Below are 19,406 nucleotides of genomic sequence, written 5' to 3' on the forward strand. Positions count from 1 at the left end.
TCTTCATCAAATTTAATCATTACTGATAAACTATCACACTTTTTCCCGTTTCTTGTAACTTTTAAACGTTTGGCCTCAATAATTTTTGCTCCTTTTATGTTCTGTTTAATCTCATCCATAGTAACTTTTGTTGATATCCCTGAAATAACTCCTCTAGTCCACTTTCTATTGTTGGGTATTGAGCACTGTACTACTTTGCCGTCTATTTTACATAATCTTATCACTTTACCTTGCTGAGAACTATCCTGACAAATCACTAATAGACATCCATTTCGTAAAATCTTTGCTCCTTTAATCTCGCCTAGAATTTTGTTGAGCATCTTCGTCAAATGAATCGGGTTCCAATCACCAAATGATGCCCCGTCTTCACTTAGTTTGATAATTGCTTTAATTTCATCTTCTTTCCATTGTTTTGCTGTCCTGCTTTGATCATCCGCTGATTCCTCAGAGTTTGATATCCCGTACCTCTGCTTTCTTTCCTTCCTCCTTCCATTCCATTACTCTTTCCCGCTGACCTCCATCTCTAGTTCACTTTCACACTCGCCAAAAACTTCCTTCAACAGCTTGGCTCTTTCCTTGATGTTCTCTCTCTCCGCCATTTTCCAGTCACAACTCAACTCAACCACAGTTCACCACTCACCAACACCAGTTCCCCTCTCAGCCGCTGTCCCCAGAGAACTTGCTCACTCATTTACCTGAAGAGATTGGTACACTGGAAAATTTGGAGGAATTGTATTTAAATGATAATCTATTTTTTTAAAAAATGGTTTCAGTCAAAGCAAGCAGTTGAGAAGAAGGGTGTGAGAAATCGGGTAGAAAAAGTCTCGGGGAGGAGTTCATCTGGTAGTGAAGTATCACTGCCATTCATGCTATTAGATTTGGCTTTGTAGGAAGTAATGTCTTGCAGACCCTGCCAGAGTTGCCGTGCATCTGATGCTGCTCCAACCTCATTCGAAATTGTCTCTTCGCCTTTGAAATAGCCCTCTGCAAATCATAACTGGCTTTCTGGTACAGTCCTGGGTTGCCAGACTTAAATGTCAAAGATCTAGCCTTCAGCAGACAACCTACCTCCTGATTCATCCACAGTTTTTGGTTTGGGAATGTACAGTAAGTCTTTGTGGGCACACATTCATCCACACAGGTTTTAATCAAGTTGGTAACAACTGCAGCATACTCATCGAGGTTCGAAGATGAATCCCGGAAATCAGTCCAGTCCACCGATTCAAAGCAGTCCTGCAGGCGCTTCTCTGCTTCCCTTGTCCATACCTTCTTGGTCCTCACTACTGGTGCTGCAGTCTTCAGTCTCTGCTTACACTCAGGGAGCAGAAGTACAGCTAGGTGATCAGGTTTCGCGAAGTGAGGGTGTAGAATAGTACGGCAGACATTCTTGATGGTGTTGGAGCAATGGTCCAGTGTGTTGTTTCCTCTGGTATTGCAAGTGATCTGTTGATGGCAGTTGCTTAGTGATTTTTTCAGACTGGCCTGGTAACCTTTAACCTCTGATAATTTCCCCCCTCCTCCTCTCTTCTTCCATTGCCCACTCAGCTCCCTACTTACCTCTTGTCTTCTCTGCTCTGCCTATCACTAATAGCACCCTCCCCCATGCCCTTCCTCCTTCCCTTTCTCTCAGTCTATTCTCCTCTCCTTTCAGACTCCTCCTTCTTCAGTTCTTTACCTTTTCCACCAATCCAGCTTCTCACTTCATCACCCCTCCCTCAACCACCTATCCTATTCCCCCCACTTTCACCTATCACCTTTGAGCTCGTACTACTTTCCCCAACCTTCTTATTCTAGTTTCTTTTCACTGAAGAAAGGTCTCTGCCTGAAAACTTGACTATTCATTCTTTTATATAGATGCTGCCAGACTTGCTGCATTCCTCCAGTATTATACGTAACTCTGGATTTCTAGCATCTGTAGAATCTCATGTTTATATTTTAGATGCCTGCAGTTTCTACTCCGGGTGCTTTGGAACAGACATCAGTATTGAATATTCAAAGGGGTTCTGCTCATTGGGATGTGCTGCCATTGTAAATATATTTTGAAAATTACCCATCTATATTCAAAATATTAAAATTAAGTAGGTAAATATAACAACTGAAACTGTAGTTAATTGATTATTAAAATATAGAACACTGTCTCAGAGAGTGAGAGTTGGATTCTCTTGGACATGCCCTCATTCTCTCTCCTGAAAGTTCACCATGTGAATCAAGACTTTTATATTTCCCAGTTAGTTTCCATGTGCCTCATTTTAGTCAGTCACATCACATGCATCTCTGCTGACTTCAAGCAGTAGCATAAGTCTTTATTCCTCATTTAGTTAGGCTTAAGAAGGCCTGTATTTTTTTTCCTTCATGGTATCTGCAGAAGTAGTAACTGGACTGTGGATACCAAAATTCATGCTCTTTGCTTTGCAAGAAAAATATTTAAAGTTACCTGAACATTCCTGCTCCAGGGATATATGACTCCTCTTTTCTTAGTCTGGCAAGGATTACTCCTCCTTCAAGCTGCAACTTAACTAGGCTCCTATCTTCCAGTACATTGTTCATAAGTTGCTTATATTGCTGCAAAAGAACTCTAGCCTCCTGTAAACAAAGTTAAATTGTATGCATAGGTTACAAAATAAATCATTTGCCTAACACTCAACAATGTTAATACAATCAAATCAACAATCATTTTTGGTAAAACACATGTCTTTTGAAGAGTTAGTCGCCAATATTATTATCAGGCTTACAGTAAAAGGTTTTCAATTTTCAAAGCAGTAAAACTAATATATTATTTTGAGGAACAAGGAATCTTCATGTTTTAACTATATTGGTACAAAAGTAATAATGTATTTCGAGAGTTTGGTCCTGGGATGAAACTCTGAAATCCTCTTGGAAAAGGATTCCTATATCACTTAGTTTTTACACTAAAATATAACATACTTAAAATGTACACAGACAGTCCCACCCATTCTCCAAAAATGGTTGAAATTGAACAGCTAGTGGAAAGGTATGGGCTTTAGACCCTAGATCGGGATTCACATCAAAAGAACATAACCACTATATTGTAAGTGTGAAACAATTCTGTGGCTAAATATATATAAAAATTCAATCATTATAGTTTCTGTATTATATAATAATGTGGCAAAATATATTAATGTCATGAGAGTGTCAGGAAATGTCTGGCACCAAGAACAGAAAGTGTAACATCTTTCCCTGACGTTAACGTCGCTCTATCACCCACCACCAACATACTACGGGATACCATTGACCAGAAACACAAATGGATAAGTCATAAATACAAGAACAAGATAGAGGCAATGTATAGAGTTTCAGATTAATTTATTTATCACACGTACATCAAACATATGGTGAAATATGCTGTTTCCATTAACAGTCAACACACCTTTAAAAATGTGCTGGGGGCACATATTCCACCACCAACAACAATTAATTCTTGACATCCCAAAACTCTTCACTAGCTACATAGCACAAGTGAGGAACACAATGGAATACTATCTACTGATAGTTGTGTGCTGTTCTAACAACACTCAAGAAACCCTAGCCACCACCATAAATATCCATCCCTCTGCCACATGCATTGTTGTCCCATGCCTGGGATACACCAACAGTAACTTTCAAACTTGTGACCTCTACCACTAGAAAATACAAGCTCCTGAATGCCTGAGAATATCACCTTTTCAAGTTCCCCTCCAAGCACAAAGCATACTGACTTGAAAATGTAAGACTATTTCATGACTGTTGTTTGATCTAAGTTCTGACACTTCCTAGTGAACAGCACTGTGGGCATATATTCCTGAGAAAAACTGCAGCAGTCCAGGGAAATAGCTCATCGTCACCTTCTCAAAGCTAATGACAGTTGGACAAGAAATACTGTCTTTGTCAGTAATCTCTAGATGCCAAAAATGAATGTATAAAAACATCTAGGTTAATGGACATGAATATTTTAATGAAATAAACGATTATTTACAGTTTATTTGTTAAAGTTTATAAAATTAAAGAACTTAACTGCTGAATAGTGAAAACTACACTGACTTTATTAATATTCCATTAATATCAATATGTCATTATCCATTGGAGGTCAAACACCTATCTGCAAAACTCTGGTTACATTTCACAGGTTACTATAGGTGAAAATTATTAAAATGTTTTAGAACATAAAAATCTAACAATTACCTCAGTAGTTTCTGGCAGCTTACTTGATCTCAGGTTCACTGTGCTACTTTGGATGAGAATATGCGCATCTTTACATCCCTGCATAAGCTGTTCCAGTTTCTGTAGGGACACAAAATTAATGAAAAGAATTTAAAATATACAACCTCAGTGCATTCTAAATATCTTCCAAGTGAAATAGAGAAAATTTTTAAAAATTGTCAGTTTTATCAAGTTCAAGTTTAATTGTCATTCAACAATACGCATTGTTACGTACCCCGTAACTGGGTTGCCAAACCAGCAGAAATGGATCACTCAGTTGGAGTCTGGAGTACTAGAACTAAGAAAGTTTTATTAAAGAAACAAGCAACACAGTAATCGAAAGGATAATAAATGCAACAGTTCAGTGATGATAAACACACATGTGCACAGAATTAAGATAACAGCATCAATCAAGCTCTATCGTTGTCTAGGGGTAAATGACCAATTTCAAAATGACTCAAAGTTCAGTCCAGTTTAGTAGTTCAGTTCGCAGTAATCGTTGCCATGGCGGTGGACAACGTGGGGGAAGAGAGAGATAGAATAGGAACAACTCATCATTCAGAACGGCTTCACTCACAGACCAGCAGGATGGCTCACAGACCAGCGAGATGGCTCACAAACAGCTTTTTGGGCGGGTCCTTGGTGATGTCACCTGAGGTCACCGACTGTGACCCCTCCTCCAGATGCGGTCGATCCTCTGCAGTGAACCCGGCACCCAGGCAAGGGCGGACACACACCGGGTTCCCGCTGATCGTACCTTTCCACCCTTGTCGTTGTCTGGCACTTCTCACCCACTCGTGAGAAGCGCACCGCTTCCAGGGTCTCGTTACCTCGGGTGGCGTGTGTGTCTGTCTTAGCGAACCTGTCCCTTTTTATCCCCCTGCTGGGGTATCGCCTGTCCATCACTTCAAACAGTTCAGGGTTCAAAGGGGGGAGCCGCTCCAGACAGCTCTTCCTCCCACATCCCTTCATTACACATCTCCAGACGCTGCTCCATTGTTCCTTATCTCTCCTTCCCCTGAGGGCAGGTGGCAGACCAACTGCTGATGCCACTGATGCTAGCCCAGGCCAGCAAACATCTTAATTTTATGTGTATTCTCGTAACAGCATCTATACAGCTAAACAAAATAACATTCCTCCAAGCCCAAGATGCAAAACACAGTCACACACAGTACATATAGAAACATCACATAAAGTCACAAAATACTATTAGCACAGGTACATGAATGGCATGGCCTGAGGAATTACAGTTCATGGAATGTAGTCCTGGAGTCACATTTCTGCAAGAACAAGCATGTAGCAGTTCCTCATCCCCTGCAACCACACATAAAAGCAGCCCAGTTTGTTTTCCATGGATTGTGTTAAGATTGTATTATACACATCTAGTTCTAGATAAAGTATTACTTTTGATAAATGTAACAATATTCATTCTGCTATTAATATTAGCTTTTCAGTGTTAATGAGTGAAACAACTGTTTGTAAACTATAAAATATACTGCATTGTGTAAGCAAATTGTTTGCTCATTCATTTGAAGGAAGAGACTGATAAATAAAAAAGGAAGGTAGTTTTGGGAGGAAGGTACAGTACGTGTTTTACTTGGGTATTTGACAATGTCTCTTGGAAGACATAGTAGGGCATTTCCAGAATTATACCCATATTTGTTTTCAGCTTTTCCACAAGAAAATCACTACTGTAGAACAGTATGCACCCTAACTGTACATATACTGTCAGAAAGCATGGGATGGGAATATGATGGAAATGTGATTTGTTGCACAATAGCTCCATGTTCAGATTCTGATTTCACCAGTGCAAGATGCTGATTAAAGCTATACCTCCACCTCTTAAAGAGCTTTGCAGGGTTTAGTCAAAAGGTTGTGTGTGTGTGTGTGTGTGTGTGTGTGTATATGTATATATATACTGTGTGTGTCTGTGGTATTCAGATAGCTATTTCACCTGCATACAGGAGGGTAATGTACCCACATAATGAAGTACTGTAACGGGTGCATTAAAGAGCTGCAATTTTAATTTTGTGTCAAGCCAGCAGCACATTCTCTCCAGCATGGAATTTGTAGCTTGATAAATATCATTATTTGACAGCTAAATCAGCATAGATCTTCAGTCCAATTTCTCAGCTTCTTTTGCGGAACAAAGTACCCAACATCTGAATGTGACAGTGGAAGCTTATACTTTTGCAATGCCGGCTTAAGTAAATATGCAAAATCAGCTTTCTTTTTATTATAACCCACAAAAACTCTTAAGTCATTGAGAAACTTTTACAGTTCAGCACATTTTGGGATGCAAGGGTGGGCTTACGTGGGGAGGACTTTTATCCCTCACCAAATATCAGTCTTTTTGTGAATGAGTAATACATACTTCAAAATAGATTACTGATTCCAGATTCAAGGTTGTTTAATATCATTTCCAATACACAAGTGTAAAGAACGAAGTAATTGTTACTCCAGATCCCATACAGCATAAAAAAACAGCAAGATAAAGAACACAATAATAAAAAACATAATTCACATAAATACATGATAGCTTCTATACATAGGTTGATTTAATGCCATAAAGTGACCCTGACAGGAGAAGTATTTATGGAGGGGGTTGTGGAGGGGTTGGTTAGTGGGTGGAGATGTTGATCAGCCTTACTGCTTGGGGAAGTAATTGCTTTTGAATCTGGTGGTCCTGGTGTCTTCTCCCTGATGGGAGTGGGACAAACAGTCCACGAGTAGGGTGGGTGGGATCCTTTATGATATTACTGGCCCCTTATATATATGTCCTTGATGGGAGGTAGGCTGTTGCCAGTGATGCATTGGGCAGTTCTGACTACCCATTATAGTGCCTTCCCGTCCGCTGCAATGCAGTTTCCATATCAAACAGTGATGCAGCTTGTTAGGGTGCTCTCTACTGTGCATCTGTAGAAGAACATGAGCCCATTCAGAAAGTAAAAGCATTGGTGAGCTTCCTTTATTGTGTAGGATGTGTTCTGGGATCATGAGAGGTTGTGAGAGACATCCACTCCCAGGAGTTTGAAACTGCTCACAGTTTCCACTGCTATGCTGATGACGTAAAAGAAGGGTGTGAGTGGTGCATGTTCTCTTGAAGTTGATAACCAACTCCTGTGTCTTGTTGACATTGAGGAAAAGTGATTTGCCTGGCTTCAGGCCTCGAGCTCTTTGGCCTCCTCGTCATTATTGGTGATGAACCTCACCACTGTCGTGTCATCAGCTAACTTGATTACTTGGCTGTTTGGCCATGCAGTCATGTAACACCAATGTGTATAGCAATGGGCTCAGCATGAAGGCCGGGGTTCACTTGTGTTGAGGATGATGAAGATCTGCAATCCAATCTGGCTATACTATGATCAATTTAGTGTCATGTATGCATTGACACTCACTCTGCCCTCTCAGCGTACTTAAAGCATGTGCATATAAAGCATGTGGTACCAGTCTAACCAATATCCTGGTCAGTGCAGATCAGACTAAATATGTGGGCTTCCAACTTCAGGGAACGCTGAAAGCTTCATTCCAGTAAGGTAAATGTATAGGTTATCCTTATGCATTGTACCTATAATGCTTTTCAATTATTTTCCTAGTTTGCATTGAGTTAGAAGTTTACAATGCAAAGCTAATGAAGTTGTACAAATATTTTAATACCATTCGGGCTTATAAGATAATCACATTTTCCACCAGTAATTCCTGCTGGGGAACTGATCCTACAATATTTACATAGAAACATAGAAAACCTACAGCACAATACAGGCCCTTTGGCCCACAAAGCTGTGCCGAACATGTCCTTGCCTTAGAACTACCTAGGCTTACCCATAGCCCTCTATTTTACTAAGCTCCATGTAGCCATCCAGGGTCTTTTAAAAGACTCCATCATTTCTGCCTCCACCGCCGCTGCCGGCAGCCTATTCCACGCACTCATCACTCTCTGCGTAAAAAACTTACACCTGACAACCTCTGTATCTACTTTCCAAGCCCCTTAAAACTATGCCCTCGCGTGCCAGTCATTTCAGCCCTGGGAAAAAGCCTCTGACTATCCACATGACCAATGCTTCTCATTATCTTGTACACCTCTATCAGGTCACCTCTCATCCTCCAAGGAGAAAAGGCTGAGTTCACTCAACCTTTTCTCATAAGGCATGCTCCCCAATCCAGGCAACGTCCTTGTAAATCTCCTCTGCACCCTTTCTATGGTTTCTACGTCCTTCCTGTAGTGAGGCGACCAGAATTGAGCACAGTACTCCAGGTGCGGTCTGACCAGGGTCCTATATAGCTGCAACATTACCTCTTGGCTCCGAAACTCAATCCCACGATTGATGAAGGCCAATGCACCATATGCCTTCTTAACCACAGAGTCAACCTGTGTAGCAGCTTTGAGTGACTTATGGATTCGGACCCCAAAATCCCACTGATCGTCTACACTGCCAAGAGTCTTGCCATTAATGGTATATTCTGCCATCATATTTGACCTACCAAAATGAACCACTTCATACTTACCTGGGTTGAATTCCATCTGCCACTTCTCAGCCCAGTTTTGCATACTATCAATGACCTGTTGTAACCTCTGACAGCCCTCCACACTATCCACAACACTCCCAACCTTTGTGTCATCAGTCTCTTTGAAGTAAATATGTAAGGCATCAACAACAAATCTCAATGTTTATAGAACATAGAAATCCTACAACACAATACAGGCCTTTCGGTCCACAATGCTGCGCCAAACATGGACTTACTTTAGAAAATACTTAGGGTTATCCATAGTCCTCTATTTTTCTAAGCTCCATGTACCTATCCAAGAGTCTCTTAAAAGATCAAAAAAGGATCCTGGTAATATTTGTTATAGTTATACCTACAGTTATAGAAACTGGGAGGTTGTCAGCATTTCAAATTTGACCAGTAGGGTGTACTCTGAATCACTGACTGGAAGCCCCAATCTCACCAAACGATTGTGTGTCTGGTCTGGGACACCGTCATTATTATCTGTTTAACCTCAGTGGACTGGAACTGCTCCAAGAGTCTCAAATTATTGTTGGTAGCAAAAAAAAACTGTCCAAAGTTTACTACATTAAAATTCTTAATTTTTGTTTCAAGAATTCCTCTTAAGTATCTAACAGTTTGTTAATCTCGACATATTTAGATGTTTAGAAGCAGTATGAATTGAGACCATGCACTTTTGGCAGTGTTTTCATGATGCTCCTTCAGACAAGAACCTTGTGATGCAGTACCTTATTACAAAGAATCCTGTCACATATTTCCACAAGTTCCCACTAGGATAACTGCCACGCTAAGTAAGTGACAAGACAACAATATTTGCCACTGATCATTACACCTGCCCCAATATTCATTCTGTATTATAGAAACATAGAAAAATGTACAGCACAATACACAAACACAAGGAAATCTGCAGATGTTGAAATTTCAAGCAACACACATAAAAGTTGCTGGTGAATGCAGCAGGCCAGGCAGTATCTCTAGGAAGAGGTACAGTCAACGTGTCGGGCTGAGACCCTTCGTCAGGACTAACTGAAAGAAGAGCCAGGAAAAGATTTGAAAATGGGAGGGGGAGGGGGAGATCCGAAATAATAGGACAAGACAGGAGGGGGAGGGATGGAGCCAAGAGCTGGACAGTTGATTGGCAAAAGGGATATGAGAGGATCATGGGAAAGGAGGCCTAGGGAGAAAGAAAAGGGGGGGGGAGCCCAGAGGATGGGAAAGGGGTATAGTGAGAGGGACAGAGGGAGAAAAAGGAGAGAGAGACAAAGAATGCGTGCATAGAAATAAATAAATAACGGATGGGGTACGAGGGGGAGGTGGGGCATTAGTGGAAGTTTGAGAAGTCAATGTTCATGCCATTAGGTTGGAGGCTACCCAGACGGAATATAAGATGTTGTTCCTCCAACCTGAGTGTGGCTTCATCTTTACAGCAGAAGAGGCCGTGGATAGACATATCAGAATGGGAATGGGATGTGGAATTAAAATGTGTGGCCACTGGGAGATCCTGCTTTCTCTGGCGGACAGAGCGTAGGTGTTCAGCGAAACGATCTCCCAGTCTGTGTCGGGTCTCGCCAATATATAGAAAGCCGCATCAGGAGCACCAGACGCAGTATATCACCCCAGCTGACTCACAGTCCTTACCTGGAAGGACTGTCTGGGGCCCTGAATGGTAGTGAGGGAGGAAGTGTAAGGGCATGTGTGGCACTTGTTCCGCTTACAAGGATATCTGCCAGGAGGGAGATTGGTGGGACGAATGGACAAGGGAGTCAAGTAGGGAGTGATCCCTGCGGAAAGCAGAGAGAGGTGGGAAGGAAAAGATGTGCTTAGTGGTGGGATCCCATTGGAGGTTGCGGAAGTTAAGGAGAATTATATGTTGGACCCGGAGGCTGGTGGGGTGGTAGGTGAGGACAAGGGGAACCCTATTCCTAGTGGGGTGGCGGGAGGATGGAGTCAGAGCAGACATGCGTGAAATGGGGGAGATGCGTTTGAGAGCAGAGTTGATAGTGGAGGAAGGGAAGCCCCTTTCTTTAAGAAAGGAGGACATCTCCCTCGTCCTGGAATGAAAAGCCTCATCCTGAGAGCAGATGCGGCGCTTCTCACACAGTCTCTTGCAAAAATGCTATCCCCTTCTCGCAACTCTTCCGTCTCTGCCGCATTAGGGTTAGGGTTCCCTAGGCCTCCTGTCCCATGATCCTCTCATATCCCTTTTGCCAATCAACTCTCCAGCTCTTGGCTCCATTCCTCCCCCTCCTGTCTTCTCCCATCATTTCAGATCTCCCCCTCCCCCTTTCAAATCTCTTACTAACTCTTCTTTCAGTTAGTCCTGACGAAGGGTCTCGGCCCAAAACGTCGACTGTACCTCTTCCCAGAGATGCTGCCTGGCCTGCTGCGTTCAACAGCACAATACAGCCCCTTTGGCCCACAAAGCTGTGCCAAATACATACTTACTTTAGAAATTACCTAGGGTTACCCTTCGCCCTCTATTTTTCTAAGCTCTATGTACCTATCCAAGAGTCTCTTAAAAGATCCCAATGTATTTGCCTCAACCACCGTCACCGTCAGCACGCACTCACCACTCCCTGCGTAAAAAGCTTACCCAACATCTCCTCTGTACCTCCTTCCAAGCACCTTAAAACAGTGCCCTCTCGTGTTAGCCATTTCAACCCTGGGAAAGAAGCCTCTGACTATCCACACGATCAATGCCTCTCATCATCATCTTATAGACTTCTATCACGCCACCTCTCATTCTCCATTGCTTCAAGGAGAAAAGGCCGAGTTCACTCAATCTATTCTCAGAAGGCATGCTCCCCAATCCAGGCAACATCCTTGTAAATCTCCTCTACACCCTTGCTATAGTTTCCACATCCTTCCTGGAGTGAGGCGACCAGAACTGAGCACAGTACTCCAAGTGGGATCTGACCAGGGTCCTATACAGCTGAAACATTACCTCTCGGCTCTTGAACTCAACCCCACGGTTGATGAAGGCCAATACACCATATGTGTTATTAACCACACAGTCAACCTGCACAGCAGCTTTGAGTGACTTATGGACTCGAACCCCAAGATCCCTCTGAACCTCCACACTGCCAAGAGTCTTACCATTAACACTATACCTTGCCATCATATTCGACCTACCAAAATGAACCAGCTCACACTTATTTGGGTTGAACTCCATCTGCCACTTCTCAGCCCAGTTTTACATCCTATCGATGTCCCGCTGTAACTTCTGACAGTCATCCACACTATTCACAACACGCCCAACCTTTGTGTCATCAGCAAATTTACTAACCCATCCTTCTACTTCCTCATCCAGGTCATTTATGAAATCACTAGAATGCTAATCTGCTTGCCTTTGTAAAGATAGCTATATGAGTCTTCCCAGTACAAAAGAGAGCATAATCTTTTACCTCTTTTTACCTCTTGCTATTTAAGAGAACAACTTTTTTTTAATTAAGTGCAATCGTGAACAATAGCCAGATCAGAAATGCTGATCAAGTCAACTAGTTCCCAAAGAGAACTCTGATAGGCCAAACAGATGGTTCACTGCTGCTCAGCGACAGAACACAAAAAAAATCATATGTACAATTAAGAAACATTAAAAAATTGTAGAAAATACTGGAGTCATGATGAAGTCTGCTGGAGAGAGACATTTATACATATGCTATCCTCCATAATTCAAAGAGGTTGAAGGATAAAGTTGCAGGGTGACAAAAGGTGGTAGGAGCACTTGTAGCTAAAAACTAATCCCTACTGGGAGAAAACAGCACCTGTTCTTGAGATATCTAACTGTACCAAGCAAAACACCATGAACAGAAGTAGTTAACAGTTAAAAATATTTGATATCTGTCACTAACCTGCATTTGAATATATCAAATTAATTCCAATTTTTAAAAAACTTTTTCATAAATACTATGTAAGGAAAGGGGAAAATATCAATGTGTCCCCATTCCTGATGATGGTCTCAGTTTGAAACATTGACCCTTTACTCCTCTCCAAAGAAGCTGCCCGACCTACTGAGTTCCTCCAGCATTTTGTGTGTTACTAAAACAGTGGTATGCAAAAGTTTGGGCACCCCTGTCAAAATTTCTGTTACTGTGAATAGTTAAGTGAGTAGAAGATGAACTGATCTCCAAAAGTCATAAAGTTAAAGCTGAAACATTCTTTTCAAATTTTTCAGCAAGATTAGTGTATTATTTTGCTTTGTACAATTTTAGAGCGACAAAAAGGAAAGGAACACCATGCAAAAGTTTGGGCACCCCAAGAGATTTGAGCTCTCAGATAACTTTTACCAAGGTTTCAGACCTTAATTAGCTTGTTAGGGCTATGGTTTGTTCACAGTCATTGTTAGGAAAGACCAGGTGATGCAAATTTCAAAGCTTTATAAATATCCTGACTCCTCAAACTTTGTCCCAACAATCAGCAACCATAGGGTCCTCTAAGCAGCTGCTTAGCACTCTGAAAATTAAAATAAAAGATGCCCACAAAGTAGGAGAAGGCTATAAGAAGATAGCAAGGCGTTTTCAGGTAGCCCTTTCCTCAGTTCGTAATGTAATTAAGAAATGGCAGTTAACAGAAACGGTGGAGGTCAAGTTGAGGTCTGGAAGACCAAGAAAACTTTCCAAGAGAACTGCTAGTAGGATTGCTAGAAAGGCAAATCAAAACCCCCGTTTGACTGCAAAAGACCTTCAGGAAGAATTAGCAGACTCTGGAGTGGTGGTGCACTGTTCTACTGTGCAGTGACACCTGCACAAATATGACCTACACAGAAGAATCATCAGAAGAAAACCTTTCCTGCATCCTCACCACAAAATTCAGTGTCAGAAGCTTGCAAAGGAACATCTAAGCAAGCCTGATGCATTTTGGAAACAAGTCCTGTGGACTGATGAAGTTAAAATAGAACTTTTTGGCCGCAATGAGCAAAGGTATGTTTGGAGAAAAAAGGGTGCAGAATTTCATGAAAAGAACACCTCTCCAACTGTTAAGAATGGGGGTGGATCGATCATGTTTTGGGCTTGTGTTGCAGCCAGTGGCACAGGGAACATTTCACTGGTAGAGGGAAGAATGAATTCAGTTAAGTACCAGGAAATTCTGGAAGCAAACATCGCACCATCTGTAAAAAAGCTGAAGATGAAAAGAGGATGGCTTCTACAACAGGATAATGATCCTAAACACACCTCAAAATCCACAAGGGACTACCTCAAGAGGCGCAAGCTGAAAGTTTTGCCATGGCCCTCACAGTCCCCCGACCTGATCATCATCGAAAATCTGTGGATAGACCTCAAAAGAGCAGTGCATGAATCTCACAGAACTAGGAGCCTTTTGCAAGGAAGAATGGGCGAAAATCCCCCAAACAAGAATTGAAAGGCTCTTAGTTGGCTACCGAAAGCGATTACAAGCTGAGATACTTGCCAAAGGGGGTGTTACTAAGTACTGACCATGCAGGGTGCCCAAACTTTTGCTTTGGGCCCTTTTCCTTTTTTGTTATTTTGAAACCGTAAAAGATGGAAATAAAGTAATCTTGCTTAAAATATTAAAGAAATGTGTCATCTTTAACCTTATGTGTTTTGGAGATCAGGTCATCTTTTACTCACTTAGCTATTCACAGTAACAGAAATTTTGACCAGGGGTGCCCAAACTTCTGCATGCCACTGCATGTCCTTTGTCCAGAAAAGGTATTTCAGCATTTGCACCAATAGCATTTTTTTTTGTTAATGCACTGTTGCTGAATATGCAGGAATTGAATCCAACCCCTCAGATACTGTACAATGGCCAGTCAAACTTCTTTTATCACACTGTCTTCATAATTTGATAGGACTTATCATGCAAGGTATTTTTCTATCTTCAATTGCCTGCATTTGCAGAATCTGAGTACAGTATTGAATCTAAATTACTGAGTACAGTTTTGATTTCCACTTGTCTTACTTCATGGTGAAGCTATGTCTGCTGTCAACAATGAACAGACACCACTAATCATAAGGTGTGTCAAATGGTTCATATATTTTTTCCCTTAAGTCTTGGCTGTTTAATTACATTGTAAACTCATCTTAATTTGGTGGTTACATTCAGCATCTAATTTGCATCAAATAATATACTCAACTGGCACTCACCATACGAAAGCAAACCCAGCTACTGTGACAGTAGGGGAAAGTTCCATCAAGTTCTAGTGGCAGCTGATTGCTTTCTATGTGTTTATGTAGTGACTTCAATGAAGTCAGAGTTTCAAACTGCACAGAAAACAAGAGATTTTATTTAACAGGAATTTGTTTAAAAGCTTATTTCAGTAACATAAATAAAAGCAGTGAAACAATTCCTTTCATCTGACTGAAAGAATTGTCATAAAGATCATAGGACAATGTGATAGTTTGGAGCATAAGAATACCAACATGCTTCAAAAGTGCGATTTATGCTGAGAATTCTCATGTTGTAAGTTACTAGTCGAGTGAGGTATTGGGCTGAGGCCAGATACTTTACCCACAAGTGAGGAAAGCGTGGGAATAGATGGGTCAGTAAAAGACACAGGCAACAATAGCAACCTGCTGAAGAGTGGTTTTTCCTCAATGGTTTCAGGTGACAGGATATTGGGCAATAAATCCACAACAGTAAATAGAGATTAACCATTTTAAGGTATCTATTTATTTTGGCAAGAACATTGCTATGTAGTTATCATTACTTCTATGCATTATTTTTGATCTTTTTGTGCAAAGAAAATCATTATAAAATGATTTATAATTAGAATTTGCAGAATAATTTCAGCATCATGTGGGATATAGAGTTTAGGATATTCCAGATATGATAAACTATGCAATTAATACTGCTTTATTTAATGGAAAACTTAATGTGACCATTTTAGTGCTCTGTATATCTATAAACGGCTATGTGAGATGCTGCATGAGGACTAAACCTAAGTGGATAGGTTTCATGATGATGAGGTTGATTTAAAGAGGATATTTATACTCCTGTGTAACAAGTATTTGAAGGCTAGCTGCTGATGTGCATTTTTGTATTGAAGGTACCTGGTTTACAGGATATTCAAGATATTCATCAGTCAGGATATGAACAAATAATACAGTTAAAAAGACAGTATCAACTCATATTTGGTGGGCTTGTTGTGAAATCAGCAGCAACATTGTGCTCCCCAACAAGGTCATATAAAAACTAAGACAACATCCAGAACTGAAGGAAGCTATAGAAATAGCTATAAGCATAAAATGAAAATTAAAGAGTTAGGGGCAAGGTGAAGCTAACGTGGATCAACAATGTCAGAGGTAGCAGATCTATTTAACTAGGTTAATTTAACAAGATTAATGATTTTACATTTTTCCACAGATTATTTATACATATTATTTGTTATCTTTCCCCAAATACATATGCCTGAGTACAGGGCTACGGTAGGAAACTTTGTCACATGGTGTGAGCAGAATTATCTGCAGCTCAATGTGAAAAAGACTAAGGAGCTGGTAGTAGACTTGAGGAGAGCTAAGGTACTGGTGACCCCTGTTTCCATCCAGGGGGTCAGTGTGGACATGGTGGAGGATTACAAATACCTGGGGTTACGAATTGACAACAAACTGGACTGGTCAAAGAACACTGAGGCTGTCTACAAGAAGGGTCAGAGCCGTCTCTATATCCTGAGGAGACTGAGGTCTTTTAACATCCGCCGGACGATGCTGAGCATGTTCTACAAGTCTGTGGTGGCCAGTGCTATCATGTTTGCTGTTGTGTGCTGGGGCAGCAGGCTGAGGGTAGCAGACACCAACAGAATCAACAAACTCATTCGTAAGGCCAGTGATGTTGTGGGGATGGAACTGGACTCTCTGACGGTGGTGTCTGAAAAGAGGATGCTGTCTAAATTGCATGCCATTTTGGTCAATGTCTCCCATCCACTACATAATGTACTGGGTGGGCACAGGAGTACCTTCAGCCAGAGACTCATTCCACCGAGATGCAACACAGAGCATCATAGGAAGTCATTCTTGCCTGTGGCCATCAAACTTTACAACTCCTCCCCTGGAGGGTCAGTCACCCTGAGCCAATAGGCTGGTCCTGGCCTTACTTCATAATTTACTGGCATAATTTACATATTACTATTTAACTATTTATGGTTCTATTACTATTTATTATTTATGGTGCAACTGTAACGAAAACCAATTTCCCCCAGGATCAATAAAGTATGACTATGACTTTCATCAATTAAAACTGGAATTCAAACTACTGATGAGTTAAACAGAGGGTAATACTGTTTTATTTGAGAATCACAGAACAACAGAATATTTAGGACACAAGATGGTAATTAGCCAGTTTATAAAGGTAAATCTCATCCAAACCTCCTGCATTAGTTCTGTTGGATGGCAGGTTAGGATGCCTCAAGTATACAACAAATAATCTTTAAATATGTTGAGGGTTGTTGTCTCTATCACTCCTAAAGGCAAAGAGCTCCTGACCCCTATACAAAACAAAAATAATTTTTCCCTCTAATTCTTTGACCAGCTACTTTAAATCTATGTTGCCCTAGTTTTGGACTTCTTTATGAAGTGAAATAAGCAATCACACTTTATTCTATCTAGGCCTATAATAATTTAATAGAATTCAAATTAGTTTCCCATGTTCCAAAGGAAGCTGGGAATGTATACAGCCTTAAGAGTCACATCCCTGCGCCTATGTTCTCTAACTTAGGTAATAAAGCAAAGCATTCTGGATTACATTATTTTTTAAAATTGTTTCATTGATATGTCCTGCCATTTTTAAGGATTTGGAAAACTACTTTCCAAGAATTCTTTGTTCTCCATATCTCAATTTCATGATGCGACTGTATGGTTGGCATATCATTATGGGCCTAATTTACTTTCGATGGGGACATAAATCAAGTCTCAATAATATTTATTAATGAACATTTTTGATATTATATATACTTGCATGGAAGTTGGTTTCTCAAAGCGGAATATATGGTCTCGTTCAACCAGCAGCAAAACAATATGGACGGAGTTGGGAATTGTGTCCTGTAAAGAAATATGAAACATATTCAATGTAATGTAGCGGATGTGCATTCTACAATTTGTTTCAATAGTTTTTTTTAATATAATTTTTATTAAATTTTCAAAAAGAATACATGAAAAGATAAAATCTACCCCCCCTCCCCTTAACCCTCCCCCCCCATATATAGTCCTACCTAAAAGAAAGAAAGAAAAAAAAAGAGCCGCCTGGGTATTGGAAGGTTTCCACATGCTCCATGGGATTCAAAATAAATTTGGTATAATTATTCGTTACTTTCCCCAAGTAACCAAATTCTTTGTCGGAGCACTTAAATATGACATCCTATCTTTTGCAAATAAGGGCGCCAAATATTCAAGAATGTTACATAATTATCTCTTAAATTATAAGTAATTTTTTCAAGTGGAATAGAACTAGCCATTTCATTATTCCAACGATCCATACTTAAATACGAATCGGATTTCCAAGTAACTGCTATAGTCTTCTTAGCTACTGCCAATGCAATTTTTATAAATTCTTTCTGATATTTATTCAGTTTAAGTTTCGGTTTTATCCCTTCAATATCACCTAATAGAAATAATACAGGGTTATGTGGAAGGTGAATTCCAGTAATTTGTTCCAATAAGATTCTTAAATTTATCCAAAAGGGTTGAATTTTAAAACAAGACCAAGTAGAATGTAAAAAAGTACCAATTTCTTGATTACACCGAAAACATTTATCAGATATATTTGAATTTAATCTATTTATTTTTTGTGGTGTAATATATAATTGGTGTAAAAAATTATATTGTACTAATCTAAGTCGAACATTTATTGTATTTGTCATACTGTCCAAAGTCTTGACCAATTTATTTCATCAATATTAATATTCAGATCTGTTTCCCATTTTTGCTTTGACTTATGGGTTCCTTGTTTAATTGTCTGTTCTTGAATCAAATTATACATACAAGAAACAAATTTTTTAATTTTTCCTTTTTGAATTAAAATTTCAATTTCATTAGCTTTTGGCAAAAACATTGTTTGACCCAGCTTACCTATTAAGTAAGCCCTTAACTGAAAGTAACAAAAGAAAGTATTATTAGATATTTTATATTTATCCTTTAATTGTTCAAATGACATCAATATACCTCGCTCAAAACAATCTCCTATAAATTTAATCCCTTTTTGGTACCAATTATATAAAAGTTGATTGTCCATTGTAAAAGGAATAAGTCTGTTTTGAAACAAAGGTCTCCTTGCTAATAGAGGTTTCTGTGTTTCCTTATCAACATTTATCTTATTCCATAGATCAATCAAGTGTGTTAATATAGGAGATTCTTTCTTTTCCCGTATCCATTTAGATTCCCATTTATATATAAAATCTTCAGGTTTATTTTCTCCTATCTTGTCTAGTTCTATTTTAATCCATGCTGGTTTTTGATCATCGAAAAAAGATGCAATAAATCTAAGTTGATTTGCTTTATAGTAATTTTTAAAGTTTGGAAGTTGTAACCCTCCTAACCTAAATTTACATGTCAGTTTTTCCAATGATATTCTTGACATTTTACCTTTCCAAAGAAATTTTCTCACAGATTTATTTAACTCTTGAAAAAATTTCTGTGGCAATTGTATTGGTAATGTTTGAAACAAATACTGTAATCTCGGAAATATATTCATTTTTACAACATTGACTCTACCTACTAATGTTACTGGTAGTATCATCCATTTGTCAAGATCTT

At 39.8% G+C, this 19,406-nt stretch overlaps 1 protein-coding gene across 1 annotated transcript in view; it reads right to left on the reverse strand.

Moving 5' to 3' along the window:
- LOC134348719 (pleckstrin homology domain-containing family G member 4B-like) overlaps window positions 1-17,744 on the reverse strand; it is a 47,225-nt gene extending 29,481 nt beyond the window's left edge. Inside the window, exons 1-4 of the mRNA XM_063052524.1 lie at window positions 17,610-17,744; window positions 14,808-14,924; window positions 4,180-4,278; window positions 2,435-2,583 (exon numbers count right to left, since the gene is read on the reverse strand). Of these exons, the coding sequence (XP_062908594.1) occupies window positions 2,435-2,583; window positions 4,180-4,278; window positions 14,808-14,924; window positions 17,610-17,744 (500 nt within the window). The remainder of the gene's footprint in view (window positions 1-2,434; window positions 2,584-4,179; window positions 4,279-14,807; window positions 14,925-17,609) is intronic.
- Between the last annotated feature and the right edge of the window lie 1,662 nt (window positions 17,745-19,406).

Source organism: Mobula hypostoma, chromosome 6, assembly GCF_963921235.1.
Source record: "Mobula hypostoma chromosome 6, sMobHyp1.1, whole genome shotgun sequence".
Classification (NCBI taxonomy): Eukaryota; Metazoa; Chordata; class Chondrichthyes; order Myliobatiformes; family Myliobatidae; genus Mobula; species Mobula hypostoma.